Genomic DNA, 15,436 nt, shown 5'->3' on the forward strand with positions numbered 1-15,436 from the left:
AAGCATTTCAGAATTGCTGTGTTTCAATAGTCCTCTCAAATCTCCCACAGTTCTGCATCATCTGTTTCATTGCCCTACTCATTCCTAACTGACAGTCTCCTTGGCTGAACCTTTAGCTAGCTAAGTGCCAAACAAGCCTCAGATGCTCATATTCAATAAAATATAAGCCACACTCATACTTATTTTCAAACTTAAGTTTACTTACATATTATATAATTGCTACACCATACTTTTGCCACCTACACCAGCATGTTTTTGAATATTAAACTAATTAGGAAAATTCTCTTTAATTTTGACAAGCTTTTATTTTTCACATCTGTATTCTAGTCTCTTGAATTTTTACTTCCTTTGAAACAATTACACAATACTTATCCTTTTGTCTCTGAGATTTACCTTGCCATGGGAACCTCTTCCACTCTCTGACTTCTCCTCACTGCATCTTGCAATGGCCTAATCTCACCTTCACCCCTTTTGAACTCACTCCAGTTCCTTCTGCTCCTGGCATTCTTAGCTTATTCTGTGATTTCACCAGTTTTGTTCTCTTAGTTAAATTCTTCAGAGTAAAGATAACCAAATATACTTCCCATCATAATACAGTAAATAAGTGTGACAATCACATACACTCCACTTTGCCTCAGACCAGCATTCCTCACGCTTCCCTTCCTAGACCGGTAACCTAATTTTTTAAATTGTACAACATAATTTAGTGTCAACTTTCTTGCCAAAATTATATGCAGAGTTTATCTACAACATTTACTCACTACATCCAACCATCAATTGTGAACAGAGTTAGAAAAAAGTTAGCAAACAAGTATGGAATATATGAGTGGTATAGGCAAGGCAAATACATTTTTAAATGTTTATTCATTCACAAATTCAAGTGAGGCATAAAACAAGCACAATTTTTTGCTTTAAAATATTTTTTTAAACTGCTTTATAAAATTAATACTGTTTTGTCCACTTTGGCATTACCATTGTTGGCACCATAGCTTTAGCAGCTATCAAAGCAATAAAATATGCTAAGTGAACTATGTGAAAGTAATGAATTGATGGAGATTACGGAACAACTTCAAATAACAATTAAGTAGTGATGTGTAACCAAGTGTATCTTGCATTTGAATATTTTCTCCCCAAAATCACAGACCTGCTCTATAACAGTGTCTACAAGGAAACCTTTGGGGGTCTCACAGGTCATCGCTAAGAAAACACATCTACAGGTGGTGAAAACAGAGGAACTTCACCGAAGCAAAGCGGGCAACTGGACCTATGTCCAATGCAAAGCAAACAATTGGACCTATACCTCCCAGATGATGATGCTATCTCCTGGGAAGACACTCATTAACAATTCAGTTTTCGCAGAACATGCACCACATGGATGCCCTTCTTAGAGACCGTAAGCACCGAAGAGAGGAACTGATCATATATTCATCTTCTCCTTCAGCTTTCATAGGACGGAAGAGGTTTGGATTATACTAAAGGCTGCTACAGTACTAACCTTCCACCTCCCATCCAAACTTCCTCTCAGAAAACTGATCATACCCAAACATCAGTTTAAGATTTCAGGTGTTCTATTGAATGTTCCCTCTAAAGAAATATGAAAACCAATTTATACTAGAAAATGAGATGTTTTTTGCAATACTGCGAGATGCTTACTCAAGTTTTGTAACATAGAGCACAGGAAAGTCATACCATTTCACGTTCCCTGGTAAGATTATAGTGGAGACAGCTATAAAGTAAGATGCTCCCAAGCTTGACTACCACAGTTGCTAGTGACTTCCGTAATACTAAAAGCATTAAATCTAAAGCATTTGTTGCTGAATTACTGATTTACTACCCAAATAACTCCTTTTTTGGTAAAGATGTATCAGTTCACCTGTTTAGACAAGGTGATATTCTCAAGCAGTGGTATTTGTAAAGTACTTTAATGATACTGTAAGAGTACAAGATTGCTTTACATCACAAATAATGCAGTCCACTGGACTGCATTCATTTAAACTACTGAATCGCCTTTCATATTTCCTCCCCCCTTATCAAACTGCTAGACTACTATGTCTTGCAAACAGAGGTGAGGGAGAGGTCACTTTACACCTTTTGCCAGGTAGTGAGTATATTTTGGGATTTCCTCCAGCATAATAGTTTAAAAGAAAAAACAAGACATTACGGTCTATTCAAAAGAGCATATGGTGTAACTGCAAAATAAGCTTGCCTGTACTTATTCAGATGAAGGTCGGAACAAAACATACACAAAACTTAAAACGTAAAGTAACTGCATCTTAACAAGAACTGCCTCTCTGATGAATAGATTCTACATTTTAGGGCTTTATTTTAAGATAACATTACAACGGTTACCCTATACTTAAGTTGAAGTACTTTGAGATAGCTTAAAAATATTAGGGGGGGGGAAAAAAAAAAAGACTAAAATTCAGTGGTACTAAGCTACATATTTTAAGAAAGAAATAGACCTAAACCCAGTTCCAGCCTAGTATCTTTTATTTTGTGTATAACCTACACATACATTTAAATGTACTTTACCTTCGAAAATACTGAAATGGCTCTGTTTGGAAGACTCAGAATTTCAGTTAGGTACTTAAAAAGTACTATTTAATTTAATGCATGATTTAATTTAGCAATCTAGTAAATAAAGACAGTATTCACTGTGAACTTATGGTACGATTGATACATAGTGTTTGACATCAGTATTTACAACTTATTTGATACATCCACCACAGTTATGTCCTACTGCTACAACGTTTCATCAGTAAAACTACTATTACTGATTTTCTACTGTTGCAGATTTGTACCAAGTTTTAAGCTGCGTCTTTACCTTTTTACTAACCTGTAAGGCTATCTGGACGTGGCGGGACCATTCTCTCGTATATATCATACTGCTGTCCATATTGTTCAATATCATGCATTGTTCTTTGCAGCGTTGTTCCCAAATGCTGTGGAACCGCAGTCATGCCAGAACGCTTCGGGGAAGAAGATCCCAGCTGAGTCTGGGACGGAGAAGCTACTCGGGTTTGTACGTCATTAAGGGCAAGAGGAGAGCCAACTCTGACCGATGTCTGGTACTGGGAAGTCCCGCCATTGGGATTTGCTGCCTGTCTGGATGTAACCGAGCCGATCCGCCGCACAGCCGTCGGGGAGGCAGGTCTCTGCGCAGCATATGGGGATGCTGCCCGCTGTACTGGCAGAGTAGTGGATGAATATGCATGAGAAGTAAGGGATCTTTGCTCAGTAACTGATGGAGAACCATACCCGCTACCCAGAGATGTTCGCAGCGACCCCCTTGAAGGGGAAACACCTGTGCTGACCATGTAAGAGGGAGACTGTGCTCTGGATGGGACTGAACTGACACGTCTCATGACTCGGTTGGTAGCAATATTTACTGAAGGCTGTGTAAAGAAAAAAACATTTATTAGTTTTATTTTTTAGGCCATGTAGTGGATACTTTTCTCCCATAAGACAGAGAAGTCAACAAGAAATGCACACAATGTAACGCTATATAAAAGCTGCTTTTAGAGTAACTTTTATTCTAAACGTAATTCCTTCAAGTTTTCCTATAAAATAACTTTTTCCTAATCAGTATTTCTTAAAATATAAAATGGCAATTTAAAATTAAAAACCCATCTGTTCCTCATTCTTACTTGGCTTTCTATGTTAATATGGACTTACGCTTTCTTTCCTCACTACTCTACCACTTTGGAAATCCAGGAACAGTGATGCAAAGAGTTCTAGTACAAGCTAATAAAGTTTTTCAGTTACTGTCTTACTATCATTCTAAATAATGAAAAAGCAGGAGGAAAAGGCCAGAAACAGCAGAAGGTACAGGAACACAAATACCATCTTCCTTTAAGCACTATGGTTACATACAGGGTAAATTCTATGAGGTTTTCCCCAATATCACAACTGAATTTTAAGTGAGTGATAATTTCTTGATATTATATTAGCAGCATACTCTGCAGTCAGGAGTTATCAGAAGTTTTACTTAATTTCAGCTTCAGTGAACGAACCAGATCACACGCATGCTGATTTCAGCAACCAAGTCCATGTCTGCTGCAAGTAATTTCTGCTTTTTAACCAGTGAAGGTGTTAAATAGAGGTGTAATTTAATAACATTAATTCCAGCCTGTACAAAGGTCGGTCCAGCTATACAATTATTATCTTTAAAACTGTGTTACAGAGATAAAGTGTACTATTTTGAGCATACCTGGACTGATGTCTGCCCTTCAGCTCGCGAGCTTCTCACCAGATGGTTATTTGTGGTTCCAATAAGGGAATGCTGCTGTCTGGTTTCTGATTTGCTCAAGTTTTGGCTGTTATGGAAACTGCTTACTTCCTGGTAACCACTGTCAGAATAAGAATTCATTTGTGTTGAACTTCTTGAGTTACCTACAGACCCTGTAGATACGAAGCCAGTATAAGAATAAAGGCATCAAACAACTTCACAAAAATAAAATATTATACAGCTTTGTTATTTGTTGCATTAATAATTGTATTACATTTTTTATAGAGTCAGTACAGGAATATATTCTAATATTTTAAATGCACACAACAGACCCTCACTTTCATGGAGAGATGTCTGTTCTGGTGAGTAGAGGTTCCCTTGTTCGGGTTCTGTCCTAATGTCATAGGCATTGGTATGAACACTCTCTGAAACTCGGGGTTTGTTTACACTGGTGGTTGGAGGATCTGAAAGAATAAATTAATTAGATAAGTATGTTTCATATGCAAGTTTCCTGAAAACTCAATCATCATAATTTTCTCACACACGCTAACGAAGAACTTCCTTCCAGCATAAACAGTCTACTGGTAGAGAGGTATCATCTACCCAACTAAATGAAAAGAATGTTAATACTAATGTCTGAGAATCTCATTTCCTGTAGTTTTGATGTAGTTCTACAGCTCTCATATTTCAAATGTATGTTCCAACCTATTTTAATGAAAAATGTAATTGATTACCTAGTAAGTATACTTTGCAGAGTACAAACATTGTGTAACTGTGTCATAATGCACAGAGGATAGCCACCACTTGTCTTAAGGTCCTATTATCTCAAGAGATTGATAAGTAAAAGGCTGAGTTGAGTTTCATCCCTGTTTGTGTACCATCAACAAAACTTACTGCAGGTTTTGTAAATTTTAAAATTTGTATACTACTATCCAAATGTTTACTTTTTAACAATTTTTAAGCTACCTTCAGTTCTAAGAACATTAGCTGAACTTTACAGACATCAAAGGAAAGCGTCATCACACATAAGAGAAAGCAAAGGAGACATCACAACACTATTATGGAGAAAGGAAAAAAGATAAACATAGTCTGGAGAAAAAAAGAGACAAAGATGACACAAAACAACAAGAAAAACTAAATCAAAATTACTTTGACAGAAATATTAAGCATTCAATTGCCATCATGTAACACTTATTGATGAAGAACAGGCGTCAGAGATGCAGTAGGAAATGTGGGTTACATTTAAAAGGTGACTCCAGATACGTAAATTCTTGCTGAAGAAATCATGAATGAGCCTAGAGTAGAAACCAAAAGAAACATGCTAAGAAGCAACAGTCTAGTAAAAACTTCGGCAACTGCTTCATGTCAGGAGTTGCAAGTTGTGGGCAGTGAAACGGGCTAAGTGCTCTTTGCAAATTAATGTAACAGCACGTTACAGAACAGGGCAAAACTGTTAGGAGTTTGCAGAAATTTGATGCTAGCGGACTTAGGAGGAAGACGGAAGAGGGCTGAAATAAACTCTGCGCAATAGCTAACGAAAATCCTCTCAAACTGACAAAGAATACCCCGATATAAAATCTAGTGGCACTCATGGAAAAAGCACTACACCACCAAAACTCAAACCAAAAAAACCCTAACAGATGAGCTATTGGAAATGCTTTATAAGAGCTGTTATTACAGTATAGCTCAAAAGAGAAATCAAAAACATAGGAGTATTTGTACCTATCAAGCTGTAAAGAAATAATCTGCACACAAAATGCTGATGTCTCACTATTTCTACAATTAGCTGTAACGGAACATTCATACTAAAAATGCTACTTATTAATTGCTATTATGACAAATGTTTGAACACTATTCAAATTCCAGATTTTAAAAAAAGTAAAAAAATTAATAGAAATGACAAGCAGTCAGCACAGTTCTTTGTCAGTAGTACATTCTTAGGTCAAGACCATCTAGTAAAATTTGATGCTAAATAATTTACTATAATAGGATTAATAAGAAGTGTTATCACACTTGCATTAATTTAATCATCAGTATCCCCAGACATGATACAGAGAATCAACACTGAAATAACTCACTTTCACAGCTCCTGTTACACTAACACGATAACAGATCACAACAGACATCAGTGGGTATTATGAATCCTTTAGAAGACTTGTGGGGACTAGGACATTTAAATTACTCTCTAATTATATTCAACTTCAATATTTTAATCTTTGGTCTTTTTTGGTTAAATAATACAAGACCCTGTTATTTTAGTTACTTGATATTACATGATACTAAATCAACGTCAAACAGACAAATAACCAGTTTTGGCAGAAACACATAGGAAGACTAAAGTTCAATTGTGCAGTGTCGTACAGATGTTCCTAAGACAGAGGTCTGAACCAAAACCTCGCTTCCATCACACATTTACCACCAAGCAAATGCTTTCACAATGCTAAAAAATAAAGACTGTTTAGGCTCTCTAACAAAGGCAAAATGCACAATAAAATGAATTGTTGTCTTTCTGTCTTTCTCTGCTACTATAAATCACGAGGAGAGTGCCCTGAATAAGATAATAGCCTTTTATAAATGGCCACTGATCTAATATTCTATTTATAAGCATCTGCAAAACAACATCATTTTATATTTCTGTTAGAAATTCTGTATATTTCTACTGATGCATAAAACAATTTCGGCTATGGTCACGTCATCTGCTGACTTTGATATAAACTACTATTGGCAGTCAGGGAAAAAAGGTGATTTAAGGGGATGTTTTCACTCATCTTTAACTTCAGTATTTTTCAGATTGCAGTTGGTAAAGCATCATCTAGTGGCACTTCTTTATTTTAAAGCTCAAGAGTGAATTTTTAAGTAAAAACTACAATCATGATATAATCACAACATAAATGTAAACACGTATTTTTCAAACATGCCCACTTCTAAGCAATTATTCCAGAAATCCTTACTTTAGATAGAGATGCGAGAAATATACCTCTAGATTTATATTAATGCATGTAGTATTTAAACAGAAATATTATTTTTTTGCCATACATTAAGTGACTTCTCAGCAGGGATGTGCACAAGAGATTTCTAAAGAAAAACACACAAATGGGAGGAGAGAATTAAAAGATAAAATAAAAATATGAGCTGGTTAGATGAAAGACAGAAAGAGAGGAACTAACAGAAAATCAAGGAAGAAAACAAACAGTAGACAAATAATAAGTTACAGGAAAAACTGAGGAGGAAGTAAAGAAGTGGAATACAATTGGACAAGATAAATCAGTAAAACAACGATCAAGATCTGTCAGAGGTATCTTTACCAGTTGTGAAGTGAAACAGAACCAGGGGAAATAATGCGATTAAAAACATCCCAAAATAAAAATAATTTTCACATTGAAAGAATAAGTAAAACTAATTTCTCAATTACTTGAAAAATAAATTTGACTCCTGCTTAAAAATATTGCTAAAAGATTACCTGAAAAGCACCACCATGACTAGCAAAATTTAAATGCCAAGACAAGTAGGCTGTTGAGACTATTAGATATAAAAGAAAGGAAAAAAGCTACTGTGTGTCTCACCTCAGCTGAGGCGATACCACAATGGCAACTGAAACCATGTAAATACAATTATACACAGGTTTAAGAACTTAGTCTCTAAAGCAAAAACCAGGAAGGGGAAGGGAAAGTAGATAGTTCAAGAGACTTATTTACCTAATGTAGTCACAATTATCATAATTATAAATACACTTGCATGAATGAGCAGATAACTATGATGTGTTATTCTTTGTACAGCAGGAACTGCATAGCTCTTAAAACTGCACACATCCTTATATAAAGGGATGATATTAGCACTATGCAGAACTTTGTTAATAAAACTTTTAACAAGCTACCTAAAATTCTAATTGCATTTTGATTACATTACATAAGTTTTGGTTAGGATTACATTCTGTCAAGATTACATGATTGAAAGAGAGAAGCACAATCCAGTGCAAAAAGCAATTTCCAGGGAGTCAAGATCCTTTGTGTGGTCCTGCTGTGTGGTTTTGACATGTTGACTTCTGCACATACACTTTATCACTCTAAAAAGACAACAGCTTTTCAGAAGATTGACTCTTCAATACTAAATATTTTAACCAACCCAAAAATGCTAACTAGTTAAATGCTCTGATCTCTGAAGGGCAGAATGGATTATTGCAACAGACAGCTGAATGTTACTTTTAATGTACAGTCCTATCCATTCCACCTAATATACTCAAGAGTAGATGTAGAATGATCCTTACCTGCCAAGGGGTATACTCAAAAGTATTTTTGAATTAATTGCAAAGGAGACCCAATACACAAGACTCTTGTTGCGGTCATATCTCACACAAAAATTCAAAGGCACAAAAAGGTGCAAGAAAAGTACCTGCAACTACCTCTAACCCAAAACAACCTTTTACAGTAACAAACACACAACTTCCTTCACATGTGAGAAAAAGGATATTAATGTTATGCTTTAGAACAGATACTTGAAAAAGATATGTAACATCGCTGCTAATGTTCAGTTTGCTTCAAAACAAGCAATGAATGTCAAGAAAATAAAGTTTTTTGGGCTTAAAGCAAAATGGATACATAAAAGAGAATACCTGATGATCTCCAAGGAAATGACTTCTCAGTAGAGCTGCAGAAAGAAAAAAAATTATCACAAAAGAACGATGTGGCTAGTTTGGATTTTTTTTTTAACCAAAGCATACAAAATTGCACAACCCCTCCCCAGCAGATAAAGTTTCAATAGCCCATGTAAATAACACTCTGCAGAATTTTGCACCTGACAACTAAACTGTTGGTTGTTGATTTTAATGTTGTATTAATCAGTGGGAATTCCCTGCAACTTACTGTACAGCAAATTATCAAGCAGTGTAACCTATGTGCAATAGGACGGGTAAGAGCATGACTCATGATATGCACTCCCTATTTAAGGTGTAATGACGTAAATAAAATAGCATACAGCAAGTGTTCACAGTCATATGTGTATGATTAGCAGTAAGCAAACTACTTCAAGGGACAGGAGCATTTGCTGCTCATGGTAGGGTCTACCAAAGGAAATTTGGGAATCACAGTTCTAGAGCATTTTGTTTTCTGTATGTAATGCAGTTTGAAAAAAAATGAACAGAAATAGACTACAATTTTTACTGTTATTTCATTTTCCAGTTTTCTAGAGACAATTCTGATCCTTTGCCCATAAGTGAAAGCATCTGACATCAAGAAATGTACACCTCCAAGTGTAAGCAGATAACAGATTTTACGTTGTCAAGGTCAAAGAGATGCCTTAAGAAACAAGTAATTCACAAGATCAAGCAAGTGCTTAATATCAGTGTAATCCCCTACTTCTCTTGTATTTTTACAGTAACTATTTTACATTGAACTATCGTAACCATTTTGTTTCTTCTACAAAGCAATGTTCTTTCATGTGTTGACACAGTATCGATGCACAACCACCTTTGCAGAGACACAGAATTCATCCATGTATTATTAAAACTAGATACATTTTCGCATAAAAATATGTATTTTCTCAGTCTACATGAGCTATCAAACTTCGAATATTAAATCACTTTCGCAATGATTCTAAGCTGCTATTTTCCAACCAAAAGCTATTTAAAGGAAAAACAGGCAGGTCCATCAGATTTTATGTAAGTATCAGCATGAAACTGTGATTTTGTGTAAGATGTACTTCTAACACAGCTACCAATTACAAAAAACTTTAATACAGCAATGTGAACAATACTAGATACTTATTTTCTAAAAAAAAAAAGTCAATCATTTAGGATCCTTTTTTCAAACAAAGTATTTGTCTATAGAAGAATGCTAAACTTGCATGCTAGTACAAACTAAACTACAACTACAATGACATTTAGAGAAAAAAGGAGAATTCAAATGCAGGCTTCAAGTATCTGAAAGCCAACTTCATATCTAGGTAGTAACAGAATTTTTACCACGTATTGGCTATTCTTTCCCTCAGTCTACAATTTTAGTGTCTTTTTTAGTCTTATTTAGACTAAAAAATTAGTCTACACTGATTTTTTTTTTCCTTACAACGTAGATAAAGCAGACCAGTTAAAGAGATGGAAACTTGGTGTACAGAACTACAGATGAAGAGCTGAACACCAGACTGAGACTTTGCAGACTCATCTAAATTCAGAAGTTTCTTTGTGTTCTACTGTATTTGAGATGCTTATCGAGAGAAGGGTGCTCAAACACAAACTACAAATTCAGATGCATGCCTGAACTTGCACAAATATTTCCTCTTTCCTGAAGGACCATCTTGTCCAAGCTCAGAAGCACAAAAGACAAAATCACTTAGCAGTACTGGAACACGAGTCCAATGTCAGAAACACTAAATAAGTACATAAACAAAAATCAAACTACATGTCAGAACAGGATAAGCAACTACTTCAACTGAATGTTATCCTGTGAGTTTAACTAGGACAGTTAAGAACCTACCCTACAACAACCAGCAGCTACCTTCCCCAAATCTCAGTTACTGTGACCACGTGAATTATGTCATTTCACCTGAGTGCAAGGTCAGGTAGGTTAGTTTAGACTACCTTTAGTGGTATAGTTTATATTAGGATTTAAACAAACCCAGATTTTGCATGACAGAGCCTGCTAAGGCATTTCAGGAAAGAAGGGCATAGCCTCCAGCTAACAGGAGGTAATAAATGGCTATTTCTTTAGCTATTACAACTTACTCCACAGAAGAACAGATTACATGAATGTGATACATGAGCTAGACAGCTGTGTGAAAAACCAAAAGTATCTAGAGACAACTGGAAGTCTGCAGCAAAGGAACTGTACTACCATCACTTGGCAATTCCAGAGCAGTAGGCAGTGCCAAGACCACCAACCCACAATTTTTGCACAGCCTTGGGCTAAAGTTCATTCAACTTAAATAAAAAGTTAAAAATATTTCTCATTTCTAGTATTCAACTACCATTGAATCGAACTAGTGCATTAACTCCAGAATGTTTCTGTGGCATATTTTGTGGATTGTAACTACACGCCAAAGTAAATTCTGTGCAACTTTTCTAGTTGTTTGTGTGTGAACTGAACCTTGTAACTATTTTGATGCAACTTTAAAAAAATATTTCTATTGCTAAAAATTCATGAGGAAATTTGTACCAAACCCAGTATTGAGTTCAGAACAATTTGTATAAAACCAAATTAACTTTAATTACTGAAAGCTGAGTTCTGAGTTCTGTAAAGAATTCCTGTTGAATTCTTTACAGAGTATATTATTTACTCTTCACTGAGTAAACTTGGATTATAATAGGTTCTTTAATTGATTACTGTTAGCCTATTCATTAATACTTTGCTCCACTGAAATTAAGAAATATGAAGAGTATTTGATAGATACTGTGACCACTGGCCCCAGAATTCTCATGCTACCCGAATGTCAAGTTTTGCACTCTTCACCTCTTTATTCCTCTGACTTTCTAGAAATTCAATCCCTTATAATGAGATGAGATCATCCGGTGGTACTAGCAAAGGCAAAAATTGCTAAGCATACAGAAATACTTTACTCTTAAATACACAAGATTATAAAAGCCCCCAAACGTGTCTCTAGCCAACAGATCTAACTAATTGAACTTGCTTTACATGTACAGGACTTAAGAATGACACAGGTTGCTCTGACTGTGGGTCATAAATAGAAAGCTACTTCATGAACAACTAAACTCGTTAAGAAATTACCTTGATTCTTATTAAATTATTTTTGCAAAAGTCCAGCATCTACCACCTACTGACTTCACCATCTAATTTTGTCACCTTACAGATGAAACGTTTTGAAGTTACCAAATCTTTCAGCTTTGATAAGTCAGTCTAATGCATTTTTTACCACAGTTCAAAAACTTTTAAAACGGTCAAATACTGCACTACCAATGAGAAGCTGCTGCCATTAGCTAGCCATTATGCTGTCTCTTCCCGATAGTAATATGTCACACATCTAAAGACAGCCCCTATGTGGTGCATTGCACTTCTAAAAATACTTGATTTTAGCCCACTATTGCCCTTGGGAAAGAATTAGGTTAGCAGGGTAGACATACAGAAATACAGTCAATTAAAGAAGTTAGAGATAAATATTATTACAGTATAACAGATATTTTTAAATGATACGGAGGGAAAGTATAGCTAAAATATCAGACACACAGTCATGTACATGAAAAGACTTTTCGCAATCTGCTTTGCAAGAGCATAAAAAAGTAAGTGAAATAAAAACATAACTCTACACAAAGAGCATATAAAATACATACACCAAAGCAATAATTTTTTTATCCGGTAACACAAATTTGGTAACTGAAGCATACAAGCTCTGCTGAAATAATTTTTTTTTTTTTTGATCCTTTGCATTTTTTTCCCCTCACTTCTATTTACTAGGTATCTGGATTTTTTTTGTTTGTTTGTTTTGGGGTTGAGTTTTCTTTGTTTGGGGTTTTTGTTTTGTTTTGGAATTATCCCTTTCTTAATTTCACACCTTTTCTTTGCCATCTTACATCTTATCATCAAAGCTGATGTCTTAGACACAAAATTTAACTAGCTGCCAGCCTGGAAAAGAAAATAAACTGGAAAATGGCGAAGGTTTCATATGATGTCATTTAGAGACAAAACATACTAAGTGTCACTAGTACCATTTCACATTCTTCAAGCGATAGCTCTCAAATACACAAGTTCCAACTTTGGATTTCCAAGTTGGAAAAGGAGGTCAACATTCATCTCAGTCGAACAGCTATGACAGCTCAAGGACTTGGCCACACTTCAAAGGCAGAACTGGCCAGTTGAAGTCACGGCCAGGTCCCTGACAGTACCTGTGTATGGGATAGTAAGGCTACAGGAACAGTACTAAAATGTAAGAAAATTGTAGATTTCTAATTTTTGTTAGGATGTCCTAAGCAGTATACTATTTTAAAAATTATGTAGAAACAACCTTCTTGGTCTTCAGTTTCTAGACTGGACAGTTAACTTACATTCTTGGTGCTACATACATCTTTTGCAGGCATTGTATGACATGAAACAGTTTATGCCTGTTAATTTCAGCAAGTACTCCATAAGATGAAATGTATTTCTGATTTAAACAACACCACTTGAGATAAAAGTAGTGATTTCCATTGCCTATCTTAACTACTCGAGTATACCACTGTTGTCATCAAAAAAGGCAACAGTGGAAAGAAATTATTATTTATTAAATATTTTTAAACAGTGAAAAGCTGCGAAAAGCTAAATATGTAATTCTGCTGAAAATTTATGTACTTCACACATATTTCTTTAGTATTTTAGTTTACTGCTTGGCTAAGCTTTCATCATTGCAATACATCTGTTCTGTCAGGCATCCTGTAGCAAATGGTTTATTGACAGGGATTTGTGCTTGCTGCTTAGGCAGAGCTGCCAGGCAAAACTTAAGTGCCTGTTAAGACTGAATGTACTGTTTTACTTGTCATTTACCTTCCATTTTAAATAGCTACATCAAGAACGCATTTACAATTATATGCAGTATGAAGGCCTGAACCTTTGTATGTAAATTTTTGGTATAGGGAGATTTTTCTAATAAAAATCACATATATTACACTCCATAAACTCATAACACACAATACAAGCAACTGGCAACCATCAAGATCAGTATAACGAGATTTCATGTTTTTGGTTTTCTTGAGGTAATTTTCAGCTTTTCTGATCGCTCTCTTCTTGTTTTCACTAATATGCCTCATTCCTGTACCCACTCTGCCAGACACTGTACAAACTACCATAGCCAGCTTATGTCCCACATACAAAAATTAAACAGCTCTGCCACCAAGAGCAAGTGGTCCCACGACTCGCGAGACATTTTCAGCCGACACAAGCAAGCATTCGTGCTCCGGGTGTGAATTTAGAAAGCTGTACCTGGAATATTACACCCAAGTGCAGTCACTCATACCGAAGGATGCTACTTGAGTTTCAATCCCAATGTGGCGAAGCGATGGAGACTGCCAAGCCCCCGCAGCAGGCAGCCACGCAGAGCAGGCGGGCATGGGATGCACCGGCCCAACGGGCAGCAGTTCACTGCTGCCACCCTACAGCCCTGTGCTGCCTGGCACTGCCACAGCGCTAACGGCACGCCGCCCCCGCCAACGTCATCTGACCACCACCACGGAACACCAATGCAAAATGCAGGTCTCCAGCACGTTTGACTATCTTCGAAGAAATTAACAGTCCTTCAAGGATTAAAGGATGAACCACAGTAACTACCAGCACACTTGCCGCCCTTTCAGTACTTCAGGCATTGTAAACCGTTTTCTGAGGGTGACAGGTAAACACAACTGCCCACTTCAGACTTTAAGTCATCTTGCATGAGCACTCCTGTGAGTAGTTACCATAATTCAGCTGACACACAGTCACTTACTGCATCTCAATCTGTAGCGTGTGGCAGACGTACATTGCCAGTAAAAACAACCACCCTGTTTTGTAGCCCAGTCTACTACTGGGTAAGATAATAAGTATTTACATATGCAGCTGAAGTCCATATTAAATCATCACTCTGCAGTTGATCACCAGAGCAACACATCAGTAAGCTACAATTTGTTTTTCATATTTGAATATCAGCAAATTGCATAAAAACCCCCGAAATCCCTCAATTCTGACATTCAAAAGCTTTGACAGAATTTCAGAAAGGCTTACGGTCTGGGTAAACGGAATACAAAAATATGAATAGTGGAGCTATAACAAGAAACTCTGCAAGTTTCACTCACTTTCAATGCAGATACACAAAAAATAAGCATTTCTAAATTTCTGTGGACCCAAGACAAATGGTAGCACCCTGTAACTTTAAATGAACAGTTGATGCTGCCTGAGTGCCACAGCTGAAGTGCCAAAGGAAAGACAGTATTAAGCATCAGAGACTTGGAATGATGTCTTCTGTATCTCAAGGTAAGGCTTTTGGTCACCCACTCACTAAGCTAAACATCTTAATTAGCCTTATTAAATGATGGATTGACTGGAAAGATAGTAACTCTTTAGGGCTAAAAATTAGACTAGGGGACCCTATAGAGCTTCCTGAAGTCATTTGGTAAAACTACAACCTAGAAAATATGCAACACATTGCATACATATCAAAGGTTGTGCATCCACCTTAACCCCTAATGAAACTACCTATAAACATGATTCTGTCTGTATTTACATTCCCAGGTCTGTCTGAAGACCTGAAGTAAGCAAGTAAGAA

The 15,436-nt window shown here is 36.2% G+C and overlaps 1 protein-coding gene across 1 annotated transcript in view; it reads right to left on the reverse strand.

Moving 5' to 3' along the window:
* Positions 1 to 15,436, reverse strand: part of PKP4 (plakophilin 4) — a gene marked incomplete at its 3' end in the record, with an annotated part of 54,827 nt that overhangs the window by 21,896 nt on the left and 17,495 nt on the right. Inside the window, exons 3-6 of the mRNA XM_010295868.1 lie at positions 8,838 to 8,872; positions 4,567 to 4,692; positions 4,211 to 4,401; positions 2,837 to 3,395 (exon numbers count right to left, since the gene is read on the reverse strand). Of these exons, the coding sequence (XP_010294170.1) occupies positions 2,837 to 3,395; positions 4,211 to 4,401; positions 4,567 to 4,692; positions 8,838 to 8,872 (911 nt within the window). The remainder of the gene's footprint in view (positions 1 to 2,836; positions 3,396 to 4,210; positions 4,402 to 4,566; positions 4,693 to 8,837; positions 8,873 to 15,436) is intronic.

The sequence above is a fragment of the Phaethon lepturus genome, unplaced genomic scaffold (genome assembly GCF_000687285.1).
Source record: "Phaethon lepturus isolate BGI_N335 unplaced genomic scaffold, ASM68728v1 scaffold20340, whole genome shotgun sequence".
In the NCBI taxonomy this organism is placed as follows: Eukaryota; Metazoa; Chordata; class Aves; order Phaethontiformes; family Phaethontidae; genus Phaethon; species Phaethon lepturus.